This window comes from Urocampus carinirostris, chromosome 16, assembly GCF_059441175.1.
Source record: "Urocampus carinirostris isolate Australia breed hairy pipefish chromosome 16, RoL_Ucar_1.0, whole genome shotgun sequence".
Classification (NCBI taxonomy): domain Eukaryota; kingdom Metazoa; phylum Chordata; class Actinopteri; order Syngnathiformes; family Syngnathidae; genus Urocampus; species Urocampus carinirostris.
The window spans coordinates 28,035,503-28,056,587 of record NC_142364.1 but is presented as its reverse complement, the minus strand read 5'-3'; the positions used below and the strand labels follow the sequence as shown (position 1 = coordinate 28,056,587).

Genomic DNA, 21,085 nt, shown 5'->3' with positions numbered 1-21,085 from the left:
GTTTCTCTAAAAGCCATCATGTCAACAAAATGCTCTGGACCAACAAAAGCAGCGAAAAGCAGAGAAAGATGCTTTCTACACAGGCTAAAGGAAAGAAAAAAATCCTTTTTACGCCACATTTTTCTTTTCCAATAACGAAAAAATATAAACTGGGAAAAAAGTGAATAATTTCCAGAAATGATTTCCACCCCTTTTAGGAATCAATCGTCAAAGTAAGAAGAAGCCTGCCTCAAGTAGAGTCTAAACAGCAACCCCAAACCCCTAAAATATAAAAAAAAATTAGAGTTTATTCTAGCGCATCTCAGAAATACACGTACTTGTACACGTGTCATGATCGGGCTGACGGAAGCTGCAACGATGACATAAACCAGCGAGTAAAGAAAGTTCCAAATTACATGCTCCTTTCGTTTCAATGTATATTCGAGCGTTTAATAAATAAATAATGGTTAATACTTCGCAAGTCTTTTTTGGAGAGCGACCCCAGCGGAAAACGGGGGCTTACTGTACTCACCTCAGACGTCTGCTTCTGCCACTCTAATCGTCTAATGGGGGCGGAGTCCAAAGCGGACAGGATGGCCAGGTACGAGTTGAAGTTGTTTAACTTTCTTAAGTGCTGCCATTAAAAAAGACACAGCCGAGTTAATTGTCAAAAGTTGTACTTTCCCTGTGGTATGATAGAAACTACCTTCATGATCTTGATGAACTTCAGCAGTAGCTTCTCTCGGTCCTGGGCTTTTTCTTGCTGAATGATTAATGAGCGCACCCTGGAGGACGCAAACACAAGCAGGCAGAATGTAGGCCACAGTAGTTCCAAAACACACTTGCCATTTTATTCTGTTTTTGCCACTCACCAGTAGCTCATGTTGTTAAAGTGCTCTGTGAACTGCGTCAGGTTGGGACTTTTTTCCTCGTTTTGCTCTTTGGCCCAAAGCAGCACCTCGGGAATCTAGCGCACACAGACAAAAAAACTAAGTAATCAGCATTCATCTTGTCAATTACAGGAAGTACTGCCTAGCTTGTTACTCAACTCTGGGCTTATGCAGATTGTACAAGGGACCTCTTTACTTGAATGCAAAAAACAATGCACTCTTGCAATCATCTACTCAACATAAAGCCAGTGTCTAAAATAACGTCTGCCTGGACACCAAGGGCCGTGCATCTTTTACGTCGGGCGTACAACTTAAAAAACGTCTCTGACCGGGTGGCCGACAACTTTTTTAAGGGGGAAAAAAATAATAAAATAAAATAAAAATTATTACGTTTTTATTTCTTATTTTTTAGTTTTTTTTTTCAAATCAAACGTTTGCCTTATTCTGATTTCGAAATCTTCGTTCGGTTTGGAATTTTCTGAATTTCGGTTTGTTGCGCAGTTTGCACACTCGGCAGCCAATCAGAAGCCTGCATCGAATACCTTCGTGCTTCCGGACTTTCCCAAGCGTTATAGGGTCGTGCATTTGCGTATCATTTTCCAAAGTAGACGCACAGAGAACACAAGAAAAATGGATAAGTGGTTAGGAATCAAGCCAAAACTTCAGCCCCAGAAGAAATATTCGAAAGAAGCTAACAAAATTGATGACGCTACAAAATGTAAACGTACATTAAAAGCATCGTGGAAAGAGGAGTTCACGTGGCTTGTAGCAGACGACGCAACGCAAATATTGCATGAATGAAGATGAGTAAATACAAGTACATGCTGATGGCAGATGGAAAACAGCGATGTCGTATACATGCAATGAATGTTAGAAGTAGATTTCTAATTAACTTAATTTTAAAGTGTTGTTCTGTTATATATTCTGATTATCAATCCTTAATACTTTGCAACAATGTTTTTTTTTTTTTTTTTTTGCGATGAGTCGTCTTATTGTGTTTCAAGTTGTGAAAAACGGGACAGGCAACTGAGTTGTCTACCCTGGTGTCCGCTAACTTTTTCGCACGAGTTTCAGACGCTGATAAAGCATAAACATTTTTAAAGAAACTCACGGAGTGCAAAGTGGTAATCAAATGAACAGCAAAGTTTTTACTTAACTGCAGTCAACCGAGGATTTATTTATATAACTCAACTACAGCAGTGTTTTTCAAACAGTGTACCATAAGACTTAAGAACTTGCCTAATTTTATATTACTGTATTTTTAAGACGATAAGGCATACATAAAAGTCTCAGATTTTCTTCAAATTGTGCAGTGCGCCCTTGTGTGAGAAGTAAAGCGGCTGAACAAAGTTATGTCCCCCCCAAATATTATTTTGAATCCAAAACCTCACTTCCCCTCTAATAAATGCCGTCTGTTTTTCGTCCGCCATGGAGTGTTGAAAATGGAAACTGACCAGCCGCGAGCGAATTTAACATAAATGCATCGATGGTTCGCAAGTGGAGAAAGCTGAAAAATGAACTCCGACAAGTTTTTATCCGTGTTTTACTTTCTAATCAATCAAATAAACCCCAACCAAATTCCGTTTTGCTCCCACTGTATTTTTGAATATGCACACTTGTGTTGTCAAAAGGTGGCCACAGCAGAGGGCACCCGAGCCCAATCCTGCAGTGCGCCCTGTGTATTGTTAAATACAAAAAAGATCCGGCTCCGGGAACTTTTAACGTGGTAGGGCCTACAGTTGTGAAAATAAGTTATATTATATACTCAGCTAGAAACTTTACCTCTATTTTATAGAAGAGCTCGGCGTCTAGAAGCGTGAGCTGGTCTGCGATCTCATGACTGCGGAAGTCGTGCAGCGTTCCGGGCCTAGCGAGCCGTCACCAAAAAACACCGGGTCAATGTTATACATGTTCAATGATAGTTGTAAAGAAGGGACAGGGGAAGCTCAGTCTTCAGAGTTCAGGTGGGGGCGGGGGTTATCAGACCTGGCCGAAACTCCCCGGGCGGCGAGCGGCTTGAGCGAGTTGGTGTAGCGCAGCAGTTTCTTCTGTTCCACCTTGTCTAGAATATTTTTCCGGAGGACGCGGGCGAGGCTGAGCTCCCCGTTACAGACCAGCGTAAAGACCAAGTCCATCAGCTGCTTCAGGATGTCCTCAGTCAGCTCCACCAGGCTGGAGAAGAAACTTAAGGTCAGCGAAACTTGGCCACTTCTCGGCCAAAGTCAAAGGATCAACTATAAAAGACATTGATTTTGATTTTTGAGTTTTAGGATACAAGGGCTGCAACGATTAGTCACTCGTAGTTGATTTCAAACCTTTTAGAATCATTAAGTATCATACTCTAGTTACAGACTTTGAAGTTCACCACTCACTGTACTGCACAAAATGCACATAATATTTGTTTTATATACTGTTCCACTGCTGCTAATGAGGCTGTTCAAGGTTTACAGGGATTAAAACATGTTCACTTGATTTTAATTTATTATTAATCAGTTAAGGGGAAAAAAAGCAATTCCTAATGATTCTTCAGAACTTCGTTGCGACCTTACAATTTTATCACAATGCACCTCAAGTTTAGTCCTGTCTCGATTTTGTAAATATTTTGCCAATTTATCCTGCATTATTTTAGCCTATTTTACTCTTTCAAGTCTGCAGCGTGGCGTGTTTATCCTGGGGTGTCATGTCTAATGTAGGTCTAATCGAATGTTCACGTTATCAAAAACAATTCTATTCTATTTTAAATACAGTTGCAATACTGCACTACTGCAGCAGGAGCCAGTAAAGAGCCCATATGAATAAAACACCAAAAAATGAATCTCTGGCTTAAACCTAATGTAAACTTCCCTATTTTATGTCATTTGTTTAAGAAAACACAACGTTGCCACAGGAACATTATATGATGCAATCAGAAGGTTTGTATAACTTCAGATCACTGAGGGACACCATGCAATTGGTCAATCGCCAATAGGCGGATCTTGGAATGGACCACAATTGGCTAAGCTTACTTCCTTAACAGGGTTAAGAGAATGAGCTCATTGGGTGTAGCTTTAGTTATTTTCATTCAATGTCCTGTCCGAGTAATGTTTATCTTAGCAATATAAAAAAACCAACAATATCAAATTAGGTTCACCTGCATACATGGATTTTGGGTTCATCTTAAAATTTTACCTTAAAGCCATCTGTTGAAAGTAGCATCATTTTTGCAGACTTTTAAGATATTACTCACCAGAGCTCGTCCACCACACGCACCAACACGAAGAAAGTGTTCTTGCTGACTCTCTTCTTGAAAGTATCCGGACTGTGACAAAAACTTGTGTATGTGCTTTGAGGTTAAGGGCATCAAAACTGGCAGACAAGTTCAGTATATTGAACCTTCTTCATTTTCTGGCACAACTATAATCTAGATTTGATTTGATTTAGACTTTCATTTATTGAAATACAAAATGCTCCAATTCTTTCAAAAATGGGAGAATCCTTTGAAGGTGTTAAGTCTGTTAAAAAAAAAAAACTGCAAAATGTTTTGAAACAACAAATCTCTTCTACATTCCTATTCTGTTAATATATGACCGCTGATATTATATGACAAACTATACCTCACAATGAGCGGAGGTTCTTTATAATATGACAAAAGACCAATCTATTCCTAAGGTAAATCCATGGCAACGTTTTCAAAAGGTGGGGAACAATGAGAGGATATCTGTAGTGTAGTTTCTTAATGAGGTCCTCGGGGGTTATAAATGTCCTATATGTAGTCAAAAAGGCTTCACAGTACAAAACGAGATCTGTGGGCAGAGAGCAATAATTAGTCAGGGAAAGAACGACAAGTCGAGAATTTACCTTTACCTTTGCGGTCAGTCTCTGTAGCGTGGACTAATAAAATGTCTCCCGATCCAGCACGCACATCTGGCCCGTCATCATTCTAGAGGATGGGAGTGAACGGAGGATTAGTGATGTAAAGAACTTGAGTTATCATTTACCCTATGGACAGTTTTCGCGTGACATAATGCGCACCCCCAGATGTAAACAGTCGGCCATATTGGATGGTTCCAACAGATGCGGTTTTATGTTGTCACAGGTCTAGACTAATTTTGTTGGATATTCAAATGAAAGAGGATAGTGCAATGCATTTTTCCTTGTAACTTTACCGTTTATTTTGAAGTACTGTTACCTAGTGAGTGGATACCAGAGCAAGAACCTCCCTTGCACTGCGCCGGACGCAAGTACTGTGCGCGTGTTAAAATCCCTTGGCGAAAATATTGCACCGTTTCCCAGCAATGTGTGCTCCAAAGACAGCCCTGAGTGTCCTTGAAAGCCCGACTGAAAAGAGTGCACCTTTATCGGGTTAGTGGAGGGCTGCGAAGAACTCAATGCACTGTGACAGCCTGTGACACTGGGGCTTGCCCGGGCTCCCTAAAGGCCTTGCTGATGATGATGCTCTGTTCGCCTGTTTAAAGGAGACCCACAGATTGCCTTGTTTGATCCCTAACTCCTTAACCACACGGTTTTCTCTAGCGCCTATTGGTCTTGTTTAAACTTCAGTAAACATTTGTTGTCGTAACTTTGCACGAAACGTTTAAAGACCGCCAAACTAAAGCTTTGATCGCTATATTTCGAATGTTAATCACAATAACAATGAGGAAAACATACAAACAACAACTATGGCGATACGAAGATACGTGATCGGATTTATCAATTGAAGAAGCTAACTGCACAGAATTTAACCCTAGTGTTGTGTTAGGAATTGGCACCAGCAAACATATGCATTCATAACAATATATTCCCATAGTAGTTTCATTTCATGGCCCCTGAGACACATTAGTTATTACATTTTATAACCTTGAAACGGGTCACTGAAGACCCTAACTCCACATGGGGGTTAAATGAGGGGGCTTGAGCCGCATTGAGACAAAAGTGCTTTGCCACGGTTTCGTAGTGTGATTGTACTAGAAGAGCTCCAGGAAAAGGTTTGCGCTTGAGCAGCACAATTAACCAAAATCTGATCGATATTGCGGTGTGATGTAGTGCGGTTGTCTAATCGTAGGACACTGGCATTTTTTGATTGATTTCTATTTCTGTGGTTCTGTTTTTTTCCCTTTGTTGTTTGAGTGATGGAGTTTTTGTCCAACCGAAATTGTCACGGTCTGGGATTTAATGGCGGCGGCCAATAAGAAGCGAGTTTTAACGGCACTAGCCAATAAAGACAAGGCAAAGTTTGCAAGCAGCACGCCATGCCACACACCCACGTGTGAGCCTCGAGTAAGCAGACAGCAACCCTAACAAAGCTCCCCAGAAGAGGAGGCCGTTTTCTTAAGATTGAAGCGTTTCAGTATGGTTAGGTACTCACAAAAAGAAAAACTAGCACAGAAAAGGAATTTTTCTTTCAAAATCGAAAATCGCATTGAAATAGCATTACTGGCCTAGTTTGCCTCAAACTTTGCAGCCCTCTAGTTCAAGTGTATTTCAAAGAATTGGGAAGTAAATTTAATCTATATTAAAGTTTTTATGATCTTGATTGCCTTCATTGACAACAAAAATAACTCCAATCAATGACTCAGTGACTTTTGGCTGACAAGGAGTAACAAAGCTGATGTTGTGGCGGAACATGCTTCCGTCGCAGACTGACGGCTTACAAAGGAAGATGCGAGAGGCTGTGTGCGAGTTTCTGTTGTCTTACTTCCTGTTTTAGTGTTATTCTGCTCATGATCTCTTTGTGATCGATGAGCGAGAGCTCGTCCACGTTCTCCTCGCCGTCCTCCGCTGACTCTGCTACCTTTTGCCTCCTTAAATCAAAAATGATCATTTGTAATTAAGGGAATGCAACACTATGAATGAGAAAAAAAACATGTTAACTGGTTTTGACTGATAGTGACTTACTAATATTGCCCACCCCCAATTTTTATATATTCAAAATTACATTTGACGCTTTACCTTTCCACTTCCATAGCCTCTTTGTTATTGGTGGATGGTGTTGGAGGAGCGGGGTCTTGAAGCACATCGTCAGCGGTGATAGGTTCCTGATTAAAAAAGACAAAACAATGTTGAACAGATCATAGAAAAAAAAAAGACAGATCTTTTCTGGAACTTAGATAAGCAATTTAGGTTTACTGAATTAAAGCACCCAGGACCCATATACACCAACATTTAATGACCAAACCACGCAACAAGTCACCAAAATGAGTGGAAGATGACAACTCTTTATATTTTGTTTAAATAAAACACGACACAACATGCTGAAATGCACATCCTAACCCAAGCATGAAAAAAGACGAATAAAGTTGTATGAAACAGTTTGGGCAGCCCTTTGCCTCATGAATTATTGGTTGTTCTGATGAGCAATTTCAGTAATATATACAATAGCAGACAAAAACAGATCTATATGACAAAAGGCATTCAATTTGATCTCATCACACCATTTTTACTCACCGTACCACAATGTTTTGGCTAAACTCTTTCCCATAATACATAATACATCGTTGTACAACGTGGCATTGTGAATAAAAATTGCGTGATGAATAGGTAAAAAGTGATGCTTTTTCCTTTGGCACTCTCATCACCACAATTTGGGTTAGATTACCGTTGCATCCAATGCAGAGCTAATGATGTCAGCAATAATTGTCGACTGATCAATTATTGCTCAATTACAGTGCTACACTACTATAAAAACCTCGGCATAATGCGCACATCAACTTTAAGGGTTTTTGGGGGAGAAAAAAACAAACAAATATTATATTGGCAATAAAATGTTTCTGTGAGGCCCAGTACCAAATGACACACAGTCCAATACCGATCCGCAGCCCAGTGGTGCCGACTACTACTATTAACCAATTTTTTTCTTTGCAAATATCACTGTGTTTGTCTGCTATAGGATATACAAAACTGAAATTGAGTTGTCCAAACTTTTTCATAGGTCTAACTACCAGACATAATCCTTTCAATCTGTGGATCATTCCTTCTTCAAAATGAAAACATTACTTTAAAAAAGTGACTCATTTTGTTATTTAGGCACTGTACAATTTGCTTTTTTTTTCTACAATTAGGTATGTGTACAAAGCGTGCTACTAAACCACTTAGTTTCCCCCCCCCCCAAAAATAGTCACTTTTTTCACATGTTGTCAAGAACAAATGACACACAGATTCTGCCTAAGTACTAAAGGGAATAGTGAAAAACACATGCATGAATGCTTCACAAGGATGGAGGGTTTTTTTTCCTGAAAAAACACCAACTAAAAAGGTTATATCCTTGTTTTTGATTGCATGTGAGGTGTTATCATGGAGGTAAGCATCATGAACGTCAAAGACTGCCAAGATGAGCAGCCTCAGAAGAACACGCAAAAGCCAGTCCCGAAGTGAAGAAGCCATGCTTGCTATGCCGAAACTCTCAGAGCTCCATCCAAAGCCTTCCAGCTTTGTGCCCTGTGGTGACGGCACAGGTAAACACTTTTTTTGTGATCTTACTACTACTTACTCTGAGGGAGAGCGGTAGCTCGCCATTGGCCTGTCTGGACGAGTACAAGTTGACGTACTCGCCCTCCCCACACTCGTCATTTGCACTCTCGCTCTACGGGAGGGGGGAGAAACCGAAATGTAAGGTAGCGTGAAAGTGGGGTGGAGGAAATAAAGAGACAGGTTCGGTTTGTAGGGTGAGGGGCCTGGTCCTGGCTCGGCATCCATCTGGGCCACCAGGTGTCACAACTGTGCATGCATAGTCAGAAAACATGCTTCACGTGAGGAATGAGAAGCTGTGTCTGGAATCATTCCCTTTTATTGTATTCATTTTAAAATACTGTTTTTTCCGCACTACAAGCGCACCAGCTTACAGGGTGCACCCCCCAAAAATAGCCATTTGTCATATATTCTTTATATATTAGGAACACCTGACTACAAGGCACGTGCAAATGAGACTACAGTAAGAGCTTCCATATGTACGTTACATATTAATGCAATGCATTTTTTTGTGCCGCTGACTCAAATCCCAAAACATTCATCGAACCCGGGTTGTGGCAGCGAGAGCGCCGACAATTTAACACCTAATCACTAGTGGTACAGATGATATGTGGAATGGCATTAGACCTATTCCATTATCACACAGTTTTTACCCGGGGGCCGTGACACTGATTTCCATAGAGCATTCCAATGGGTTAAACAGCCTCTCTCCACTTCTTCACCTGGGCCTCAATAACCTTTCAGTTTAATATGTATGCCTACATAGAAACTTGTATGGTAACTTGTTGAAAGATTTAGGTTTTTGTATTTTCCAACATTTGTAAGAGAAGTGAAGAGGCTGTTTAACCTATCAGAGTGCACTATGCAAATCAGTGTTTTTTTTGCACCCTAAAAAATAGTGTGATCATGTGATAATGTCTATTGCCCTTTCCCATGTCAATTGTACCACTGGTGGTCGAGTTCTAACGTGTCGGCATCCTCACCACCTTGAAAGTTTGATTTCTGTTGCAAAAGATATTTGATATATTAACCACACTTATTAGCTGATTATTCATTTCACTCACATTCTAATATACTCTTTTGGTGCAACCTAAGACACATCATCAGTGTTGACACCTGGGTTTACAGAGTGTTTATGGTCTCACAACAGACACCCTTGCCTAAGGCCCCAGCCGGGGTTGTTCAAGTCCCAGCTTGTGTCTTGAGAGCCTGTAACGACCGATCGCCCCACTTGATCCACAGCCATCTGAACACCTTCTTTGCTGCGTCGCTGATGCTCCTGATGGCTCGCCTGTTGTGCAATCTCTTCACTTACAGCATCTTGAGTGCCCTTATAAGAGATTGACCAGCAAATCCTCCACACCGGGTCTTCCATCCCCTGCTTCAGCGTTCGCCTGCCAGTTTCTCAAACTTGGCTCCCATCCTTTCAAAACCCTACTCTACAACGTCATCCCAGGAAAAGTCAGTTCCAGCAGGACCACTTTGTTTCTGATACAAGGACGATGTCCGGCTTTTGTATGATCACCGTAATGTTCGCTGGGAACTTGAGCTGTTTCCCTAGGTCAACATTAAATTGCCAGTCCAGTGCCGTTGCTCAAAGACCACCCACCTACACCCTGGTGCTGCTGTTGTTTCTACTCAGCTCTGACAGTGGCGATTGACTTCCTTGCTGGCTGTTGGTGTTTGCTGGTTGAAATCCCTGTGCTGATGTCTTCAACAATCCCAGTGCTTGTGGGCAGCTCAGGATATGTTCCAGTGGTTCGACCCTTTGGTAGAGTGGGCTCAGTGGGTTCTCAGCCAGGCCCCGGCAGTGAAAGTTGGATGGGCTTGGTAAGACGTGGTAGACTGACCTGACGAGGAACTTGATCAACTGTGGCTCAGATCGCAATAGCTCTGTCCACAAAATCTTGCAGCCAGCTGCCTCTTCCCAACGGGTCAACGCTCCCTTGCTGCCTCATTCCTACTGCAGCCTACACCCTTGCTTGAACCTCTTTCTAGATAAGCAGGCACTTTTCCTTCCTCTGTGTTAACCTTAAGCTCAAGGCGCTTAACAGTGTTCATTGGGCCAGCAATAGCGAGAGGAGTCGAGGGAAGATGCCATGTTGGTAAACCCAAGCTTTCAACTTGCCTGGTACCCCTCTCTGATGTAGTATGGAGGACAGCAGTGTCCATTAAATTGCTGCCGTAAATCTTCCCCAGGCTCTTGACTGCCTTCTCTCCTACTGGTGGTATCTGGGTGTCTCCAATAGAGAAATTGGACTTGTCTGAGGCCTTCCCCTTCCTCACCACCAGAGACCTGGACGTCTTGGCTTGAAGTTCATCCTGGCCCAGCTAATGAGATACTCGAGATCTTTGGGGGTCCATCTTGAGCCCGCAATTCATATTGTAGTTTCAGTCAAATCGTCCGCGAAAGCTCTGATGAGGGGCTGTCACGTATCTAATTTGGTTAGTGGTCCTCAACACACCATCTCTGCTGACTTCACTAGCATGTTCACAGCCAGGGAAAACAACACGACACAAATGGTATATCCCGTGATGATGCCCTTCTAAGTTGATAGACTGTAGATGTTACAGCGCCAGAATTTACTCTCAAACTAAAGCAGCTTTCATAGTCCATGATCTTGTCTGGGAGAAGGTGTCGATCAAGCGAGGCTTCCACCCACAAAAAAATACGGTCGCTCTTACTATAGTCTCAATTTTATGCCCTTTATAATCCCGTGCACTTTATGTATGAAAATGATGACAAAATCCTGTTTTTGGGAGGGTGCCTTATAATCTGAAAAACACGGTAATAGAGTAGTACTAATAATTCCAAACACAGTCAGAGTGCTCAGGAGCAAGATGTCAGACAGTCAACAAATTGAGGAGCTCTTTTATTTTCTTATTTATTTCTAGATCAGAATCTAACAAGCCCATTCCTCCCACTCGACATCCCTAACGTGTTTGACATCCATCCTCACCACGTGGAGAACATCACCATGAGACGACTCGGAGGGAGGACAGGCAGCCACTGATTCGGCTAAGCCGGATAGGGAGCCCCCGTGCCCAGGTCCTCCCCCATCAGAAACAGCAGTGCTGGTCAAGACTGCCTGGTCCACGCTCTGCGAGGAGACGAGTGGGACGATTTTGCCGGAAGGAGACGAAGCAAGTAAAGAGGAGAAGGAAGAAAAAACAAGGAGCCAAGAGATCAGATAGCTTCAAAAAAAGTAGACGATGAAACCTCAGGCGAGAGTGAGAGACGGTGAAGATGCAGACGAGCATGAGCACAAGGAGTGGGTGTAACATTAAATACATCAAACAGCACCTAGTCCTACATTTCTTTGTTTATTATCACTACTGTACTTGGCCAGGACACAACACAGGAAAAGGTGCCCCCATGACCCTGGTGGTTAAGGGATTCAATCAACCAGTCATTAAAAAACATAAAACAAAAAAATAATAATTATAAATAAATAAATAATAATAATAATAATTATTTTATAAAACTAAATTCACTGTAATACATGTAGATAGTTGCATCTGAGTTTAAGTTACCATATTTTTCGCATTATAAGGTGCACCAGATTAAAAGGTGCATGTAGTTGAGACTGTGTAAAACCTTTTCTATACACTGATTGGGAATTTCTGGCCAATTTGCGTTTTTAGGTGTGCCTTATAGTCCGGAATATACGGTACTTCATATATGATAATTGTTTTTCCTATTGAAAATAGTCAAACCAACCAGACTTCTTTTCTTATTTTTAATCCTAAAACCATGTCATGTAACTCTTTTTCTCATTATATCCACATGGATGGTGATGTTTGTCCATATTTCTCACCTCAATGATTCCACCATACCCGATTTATCTCAAGACTATTACTGTACTGTAGTTCATAAAAGCCTTTTCCACCATAATTATTTAATGCAAATTGCCTGACTTGCCAGCAGGGGATGCTGTGGGGCTTGCCCAATTAACAAGGTTTTACCTAGTCAAATGCTAATGTAATCAGAAAATCAAATCACTAATGTGATATGCCAATTTATTTTAAACTTCTTCTAATTTGGTTATGCTGCACAATTAATTGAAAATGCGTGTGCGGCATGCACTGAAATCAATTCTGCCTACTTGCAGGGAGAAAAGGGCGAACCTGTGTGAACACGCTGCGCATACCAGCTGCCTTTCAGCACATACCAGCACATTGACAAATGCATACATAAACACACACAGGTTTGTGCAAAACTAGCACCTCTTGCTGTCCAGAAATAATAGCACTCAATACCGAAGCATAAGTTTAATTACCCTTAAAACGTCATTCTCGTTTTTACACCATTTCTTTTCTCAAAAAATACCTTAAATAGTTTACGCAATCAACCATTAAATAATGTATACTAGAGCACCAAAACACAAATCCAACAACACTGAAGTCAATTTATCGAACATCGCTAAAAATCTACTGCGAGTGAAAAAACTGAGAAAACACAAATTAGTAATGATATTATAATAGGTATGCAGTAATCTTTAAACCCCATGAGTCAAACTCATCGCCTGTGGTCGCAATGTGGCAAACCTTCACCAAAACGAGAATCTAACGCGATCGTCGGAGCATTTCAATTCAATGAGCGACATTTTCTCACAAAAGTGTAAGATAATCATATACGAGAGAAGCACAAAAGACAAAATAGCTGCATTGTATCAAACAAGGACTTGCAGTTTTAAATATGTCCACTGAATGTTACCTCCCACTGTAAGTGTATTTAGTGACTACCACTGATCAACTGGAGAACATTGAGGAAACCCATGCCGATGATACTTAACTGAGATAAAAGTCACGGAAGTGTCGTTTATGGCCATATCAAAAATTAATTAAAAAATGGAGCACGGGGGTGTCTTTGCAAAAGTTTAAAGAAGCTCCTTTCCATAATTGATATGGAATCGAACAGTGAAGTTCTCATATTAAAGTAAACATTATCATAGAAAAATAAAAAGCAGAAATACTTTGAAATCATTAAAATGCAATTCAAATGAATTCAATTGTTTTGCTATTTTTACACAAATGCTTTTTTTTTCCACATGCACAGTTGACAAACACGGGAAGAGATTAAATCTGGGTGAAGAAAAAAAACCTCAATAATCATTTTATAATAAAATGTTGCATCTCTGAATCTTGATTTATCTGTGAGCCTCTGAAAACACCCCCAGCCCTCCAGGTAAAATAGGCTTTTTATGCCTTTAATTTGCTTGTCCGGCCCAGTGAGAATGTTTTTTCTACCATGTGGCCCCCAAACTAAAATGCGTTTGACACCCCTGCTTTAAACCATGCCTGCTTTACAAGAATGCAAAGATAACTATTGTCCACAGCGATCCTTTTTCTATAAAAATAACACAAGGCGGAATTTTACTTTAAATGACGTAATAACCCAGTGAACCGAGCACCCTTCTTTGACATGTACTTGTCGTACTCCCCTCGCCACTGCCCCCTCCTACACCACCTTGAGCTAAACATCCATGTCTCTAGGGAGTGAGGAATGCAAACATCCCACACAAATGCACGCAGAAAGGAGGAGATGCCACAAAATAGGAGGGGGTGCGAGGGGGGGGTGAGACAGGGAGCGAGAGAATTAGTTTGAAGAAGGGGAAGGAAAATTGATGTGGAAAGATGAGCAGAAGTGAGAGGAATGTGTTTTCCATCAAGTCCATCTGGTGCTGCGTTCCACCCAAACCCCCCAACCCTGCATGCTGGAGAACGTCGGATACCACAGGGTCAACAAGAAGCAGAGGGTGGGCGGTGACGGGTCAGAAACAGTGGGAGGAAGTAACCAAGAGAAAATTGTGTAGATATATTTAGAAGTCATTTTAAAGGCATCCAGCATTACGGAAATTATCACTAAAGTAAGTTATGGCAAAGTAAATCATGATTGTTTTTTTTTTTCAATAGGGCTGCACAATTTTGGAAAAGAAATATAATTGCGATCTTTCAGGCCAGTATTGCAATTTCGATGTGATTATTTAAAATAAAAGAGCATTTCCTGTGCTACTTTAGTATTTTGTGAGTACTTAATCATAGTAATGCTTTAACCTAAAGAAGCCAGCGCACTTTGTTAGGGTTGCACTTAGTGTGTCTCATAGCACGCTGGTTGCAAACTTTGCCTTCCCTTTATTGGCTAGGGCCGTGAAAAACCTGCATCTGACTGACCGACGCCTATAAAGGTATATTCTATTCTATCCTATTCTAAGACTAAATCACTCAAGTAACAAAAACAAGAACATGGAAGATAAATCCTTGAAAAAACACAGTGTCTTGCGATTACACAAACGCACTACGTCACATTGCAATATCGATTAGATTTTGGTTAATCGTGCAGCCCTACTTCAAAATATTTTAAAAAGTTTGAATACAGTAGTACGTCTTCATACTAGCTTAACTTCTTCCAGGATCGTTTCCAAGAAAGAGTGAGAGAAATTGCACACCTGTCAACTTATACATGTTCACTGTATTTTTCAACATTTCAAATTGTGTACCTTCATTATCTGCTGGCTGTTGTTTTTCGATGTACAGCAATGACAGGCGGCGGTATTTGTGTGACAATACCGACACTATATCCTAAATCCCGGTTGAAAATTTGATTTTGTCCTGAAATCTTAAGTAGCAAATTGTACAACATGCATTGCATTATTAGTGGCTTTAATTATTTGTTAAAAATGTGGTGATGACATTATGTCCTCTTCCATCGCTTCGTAAGGGGAATTGTAATTATTAATACGGGGATCAATTGGCAGAGGTAGACAGGTACGAGTTTGATAGACTGTCAGTGATACGTAGGCACTTACTGTACACTTAAAATTAAAGTTAATGTAACTTCAAATGAACATACACATTTTAAAAGCAGGAGTAATTTGCATGGGCTAACTGGGACCAGCTGATGCTGGCGGTGAGTGGACACGAGCAGTGAGCGGTCTCTAGTGGTAGCCCCTGGGACTCCTCTACATCTGGATTTTCCTTTGTGAGACGAGCAAGATTTTTGTTCCAGATAAAACTTGCATAGCCAAATTCTTGTGATTAGGGATGCTTGTATAAAGCAGTAACACTGTAGAATGAATTAAGACTCAATTTTCCAGTAGTTGTAAAGACAGCAGTGAAAGCTTGGAAATGGTGAATCCCCCCCAAAAAAACAATAACTATAACTAAGCATCATGAAAAGATGACTGCGGCAATTGAACAAGGGAGCTTCTAGGAAAAAAAAAAGTAGGACGATCCTTAAAAATGTTCAAATTGCACACCGTGTCACGTAGGGACACTCACCGTGGGCGTGGTCAAGGCGGCTTGGCCAATCAGGTAGGAGTTAGAGACAGACATGCTGAGGCCCAGCCCAGAGCCCGCCTCCTCCATGGCCGCCACAGACGGCTGGAGGTGGCAGGAGAGAGAAGAAGAAGAGGATGAGGAAGGGGAAGAGAAATGGGACGCCTTCAGGTAAATAGTCAAGAAAAGGTTATGGGGAAAAGGGGCAGAAGGGAGTGAAAGGTGAGGAAAAAGGAAGGAGAACGTTGTTTAAACGAGTGAAGCCAGACAGAATCAGAGTTTAGTAGAAATTAATTCAGCAGAAACACAGTGAGTGAAGAGTTTCAAAGGATTTGTTTTGTTGTATTTATGTATTGGTTGGTCTGCCATATAAAGGATGACTCTCAGGTGTCTTATATTGATTCAAAACGGCACTTTATAGTTTCCATATGTACGATGCTTAAGTTTTTGTTTTGATTTTGCCGGTAAGTACACAGGTCTAAAAACAATGTTCCACTTTGGCACCCATTATCATTCCTAAAGCCAGATCACTAAAGAATAACATCTAACTGGTTCGTGTTATAGAAAAACAGTAAAAGACCACTAAAATGCATGCTTGTATCGTTTACAATGCCTCGTTCAAGCCAAGAAACAAAATTCTGAACCTAATTTAATAACATTTTCCTTATTTTTTCTAAAACGTGTATCTTGAAAATAACGTAGTGGCTTTTCCTTCGTCATCTATGTTCCCAGTGGCCTGGTAGTTTGGATTATGTTCTCTTACAGTTGCTATCCGGGTTCGATTCCCGTTGCCACCAACGTTATGCAGTTGTGGTCTGCAATAAATGTTGACTGATCAGTAATTGGACAAATATTCTAATACATTATAATTTCTGGCCAAGAAAAAACAGGATTTAAGGACTGCATTAATATTAATCCATAAATAGTGAGAATGGAATGAATGAATTATCCCAAACACTGCTTAGTGTCACTGGGTTCATCTTCCCTTGAAAGCTCTAATTCATGGCAGTCACGTGACTGAAACATAGGCCGCTCATTTTCCCATCTATGGTGACACTCCACTGAACCGTCCTTTAATGCTCATGGCTTTAAGAGCCTTACGGAATTGAGGCCAACTAAAGCACTTTCCAAACAGAGCCAATATGATCGGATCTGTTTTTTCTCATCCTCTCTCACCATCCATAATTTGTAGACACGCAGGGCAGAGGAAATTACTTTCCCCATTTTTTTTTATTTTTTTTTTGGGGGGGGGGGGGGGGGGGGTTTATTCCTCTCCAAATCTGTGCAAAGTCACTAAAGCATGCAAAGTTGGAACACAGGCTTACACTGAAAGCTTACTGGACTATTAAAAGTTCAAAACGCCTGCCAGATAATTTGGTGGAAAGATGGATTTTGTGTATTGACTTACTGCAGCAGCCTGCTAATAAGCTCATTGGGCACTATGAAATAGCGGTGCTTCAAAATAAGGGCTGCTGTTTCTGAGTAATACAACAATTACTTTCGTAATCACAAGCAGTGTTTAAGGCACATGCATCATTTAAATCACGGATGCTGTGTGTGGGTTAGTGACTATGTCAAACGAGTGTGGAAAAAAGGAGGAAATGGTTCTTCTTCTGGTTATTCCAACTGCTGAAGATAGATGGACTCTAGTCCATGATAAAGTCTTATCTTCAAATGACACCACTCAAACGCCATTGTATGCCTTCAGCTGCAGAAATGGCAATGCACAGATAAGGAAGCAAATCGTTTGGAGAGAAAGTTACCGGAGAGCGGTTTCTGAGAAAAGCAATTGAGGATTTCAGCAAGAAAAGTATTTCAGCTTAGGTCAGTTTTCCTCAACTGTTGTCAAAGCAACATTCGGCGACAATAGTCTTGCTTTGGTAAGCATGAAAACTGTAATGTTAAAAAATATTAATAAGTACGGATACATGGGCATCGCATATGTACCTAAGAAACTGCAAAACTATTACAGCATTCTGTATCTTGAATTATCATTTGTGCCTAAAATTCATAACAGATTTTAGAGCAATGACTATCACCTGCTAGCAAAGCAAGGGTGGCATGAAGTTTTAGTTATGGGATCCAAGTATATATACATATATGTTTGCTTGTGTGTCTGTCCACCCAAGACAAGGGGTAAGGTATTTAGATATAAGCAACATCTTTGACTGTCAGGTAGGTTACTCTAAATGAAAAAAAAAATGCCAAGAAGCTGATTCAGCACATTTTCTGATTCAGCATTTTAAGTAAAAAAGAGCAAAAGGATGACTGAACAACTGCTTTTCAACTTATAGTATCCAGTTTTATTTTGTTTTCTCCTTGGATCCTTTGCATCTTGGGGTTAATCTTTTCCTAACAATATATATGTAGACAATTACACAATTGGGCTGTGCATTTTATGATTTTAGTCTCCATCTGGACCTCATTCTCATGTGCCAATGACCCTACCAAAAAGATAATTTTACGTTGCAACGCGGGTGACACTAATGACACACAGACATGCTAGTGTTATACGTTTTCAAAATTTTAAGTTGTAGTATGTTGATGTGCAGCACTAAGCTCTATACTGAAATGGATGCCATACGACAAGCAAGAAGAGCCAGGAAAGATCCTCAAACATGGTTAAAATTTTCTAAAATCTATTATTAAAGTTTCAGGGCGGGGCAGAAAATGTGTGTCTCTGATGTTCAGTCCGTTTTCAAGTAATTTCGCTCTGTGAAAAAGGTTCCCAAATTCTGTAACTATGCAATTTCCAGCAGCCTGTTTCCTTCCGTATTTTAATTCAGCATCAAGGCAAAGATTTTCTTCTACCAGGTGAGAATTCTGGCTTTAAACTGATTAGCACACAACCAGCCATGGACACAGTTCTATCAATATCAAAAAAATTTAGATTGATTGACTGGACCTCTTACCAGTTGGCGTTGTTTTGGCGGCAGTGCAGGAGGCAGGAGCGGCTCGTGTACAGAGTCAGTGCTGCTGAACGAGTCATTAAAGCCGTAAACCTCCTGGAAGCGCTTGTTGCGCTGCTCATAGATGCTTTCGCTCTGCGGCATCTGGTAGAAGACGGACGGCTGCGGCTCAGAGTAGTCTTCCACGAACTGCATGTACTGCAGGACTGGACAGATAACGTGTTTGAATTAAAAGCGGCTCTCGTCTCGTTTACGCAAAAAAGTTGGCACCATTGAGGGCTAACATACTGGAAACGTTGAACAGTTGCTAGTTTAAGAAGTAATCTGGGGTAATTACCTCGGATAAACATTTTGCACATTGCATTTTCAAATAAACTCATTTGTATTATGATTCCAACAATTACTCAGAAAATAATGTATTTAATAAGCCTCTAAAACACCTTTCACACAACTGTTTTATCACTTAAATCACCACAATTGTTGATGTTGCCAATACCTCAATGTATTCGTAATAACAAAAGAAAAAAAAAACACTTAATCTATTCCATACAATGAGAAGAATGCATGGAATGACATAATGCTGGAAGTGATGTAAAAGGCGTGTCAGGAAACCTTGCCCTTTGTTGCCCCTGCAGCTGGAGCCATTGTAGCACATCCTGGTATTCTCTTCCTGTTTAATATTTCGTTGAAATAATCTTTACCTTCTTAGATTAACCACTAAACATACCCCAATTTAAATACAATTGCTATGATGTGTACCTTTTCGCTTTTAATTACAATTCCCAAATAGAAAAAAAAGGGAAAACTACTGCCACAGATCAAAATTTGTACTCTTTTTCCTCTGAGTTAAATCTTATCTGATACAAGTCTACAGTGTTACCCACAGAAAGAAAACCATACTGCTTCAAGGGACACATGTCACTGATTTCTTTTTAGCTTTAATCACCTGACTGAGTATTCCAGCACAATCTTTCCACATCCCTTGAAAACGGCCGGGTCCTACTTAAGTCCTTTAAAGTGATACAGTGATATGACTAGCAATAAGCAGGTGGATTTTCTCTCAAAAATGTAATATTAAAGGTATTTCAAACAACTGGAACATACCTAAACAAAAAAAAAGACTTCTAATAACTGCTCACAGCAAGCACCAGCTGAGCTAAGCGGTCATGAGCATGCAAACTACTACAGGCAAAAAATAATTGTGCTGTCAAAATGTTTTGTGTGTACATTTATTTAAAGTTACAATAACTCTAATTTTAAGTTTACTGTAAGTGCTTACGCATCATCAACAAGTCTCTCGATCTCATACCTGTCAACCTCAGACAATTGTTTCTCGTATTAACAAATGCAATGACCCTTAAGAAATAATAAATCTGACAAACACAAGATAGAACCTATTTACTCACAGCTAAACAGACTATGAAAAATACCACAACGATATAAACAATCTACCTGCGACTAAAAAGAGTCTAATTAGAGTCAAATGGGCAAGAAAGGTCTTAAAAAAAAAAAAAAACTCCCCCCTTACTAAAAATGTTATCACTTATTCATGGAAGATAAACATTTGTGTATATAGTAACTCACTAAACAACAGACACCGGCCAAGATCACCCTTCCTTCCTCCTCCTGAGTCCTCACAGATGAAATATGAGAATTCAAGTGTGCTTGGGGCTTGTTCCCTCAATTTGGGCCGTTTCTGACTTTTATACCTGCAGGATAGGCCCGATCTTACCTCTATACCTCACTAAATGCTCATAATAAATGTGCATTTTATTCAGTTAACATCGTAGCATTTAACTTATTTCAGGGAGATTTTTTTTTTTACAGCTATTTAAGGTTTACTTAGATGCTTTTGATGGGACGGGAATGAAGTTAGTTTTAAATTATTTCAAATCAGGAACATTAGTTAGTAACACGACCTACGAGCACGATCCTGGTAAGACTTTAGCTGTATTAGTGGTTGAAAAAAGTTTAAAAGGATACATCTCCTTCAGGGTTTGCACACCTTTTTCATGGCTAAATTCAAGCAATTTTTAAGGACTTTTAAGGACAATTTTCCAATTTCTCCACGACCATCAAAAGAAGAAATCTGGGGTGAATTATGTGTTTTGCACACCCACAAATATATCTACGATTTACATAGGTGAGTTTGAATCTTGCGTGTGCATGTGTCAATATATGATTTTTAGATCTTGAGTAAATCGCGAATACAGTGGGACCTCGGTTATCGCAGTTAATGGGGACCAAAACCACCCGCGATAAGTGAAAATCCGCGAAGTAGTGGCGCACCTTAAAATATGCTTTAAAAAAAAAAGAAATTTTTTTAAATTATTTTTTTTATTATTATTTTTTAGACCTGCGAAGCTCTGAACCCGCGAACATGGAACCACGAAGTAGCGACGCCCCTTCAAAAATGCTAAAAATAATAATAATAATAATAATAATAATTAATTAATTTATTTTATTATTATTATTTTTTTTAGGTCGAAGCGGAAAGTAGCGAGGTCCCAGTGTATATTTGTTTTTGAGACAAATCAATCCCCATATAGGTTTTGGGTAAAATCGAAATGAATCTGTAGCTTACAT

The 21,085-nt window shown here is 40.2% G+C and overlaps 1 protein-coding gene across 14 annotated transcripts in view; it reads right to left on the bottom strand.

Annotated features, from left to right (window-relative positions):
* Positions 1-21,085, bottom strand: part of rapgef1b (Rap guanine nucleotide exchange factor (GEF) 1b) — a 62,119-nt gene that overhangs the window by 4,794 nt on the left and 36,240 nt on the right. For 7 of the 14 annotated variants that reach the window (XM_088320097.1, XM_088320099.1, XM_088320098.1 and 4 more), the window contains 14 exons: positions 18,503-18,705; positions 15,594-15,755; positions 11,273-11,413; positions 8,335-8,427; positions 6,798-6,883; positions 6,544-6,649; positions 4,713-4,788; positions 4,567-4,651; positions 4,096-4,188; positions 2,856-3,041; positions 2,652-2,736; positions 852-946; positions 686-764; positions 512-613 (listed from right to left, as the gene is read on the bottom strand). In XM_088320097.1, the coding sequence (XP_088176223.1) occupies positions 512-613; positions 686-764; positions 852-946; positions 2,652-2,736; positions 2,856-3,041; positions 4,096-4,188; positions 4,567-4,651; positions 4,713-4,788; positions 6,544-6,649; positions 6,798-6,883; positions 8,335-8,427; positions 11,273-11,413; positions 15,594-15,755; positions 18,503-18,705 (1,592 nt within the window). The remainder of the gene's footprint in view (positions 1-511; positions 614-685; positions 765-851; positions 947-2,651; positions 2,737-2,855; positions 3,042-4,095; positions 4,189-4,566; positions 4,652-4,712; positions 4,789-6,543; positions 6,650-6,797; positions 6,884-8,334; positions 8,428-11,272; positions 11,414-15,593; positions 15,756-18,502; positions 18,706-21,085) is intronic. The other 7 variants (XM_088320107.1, XM_088320109.1, XM_088320105.1 and 4 more) reach the window with 6 other exon arrangements.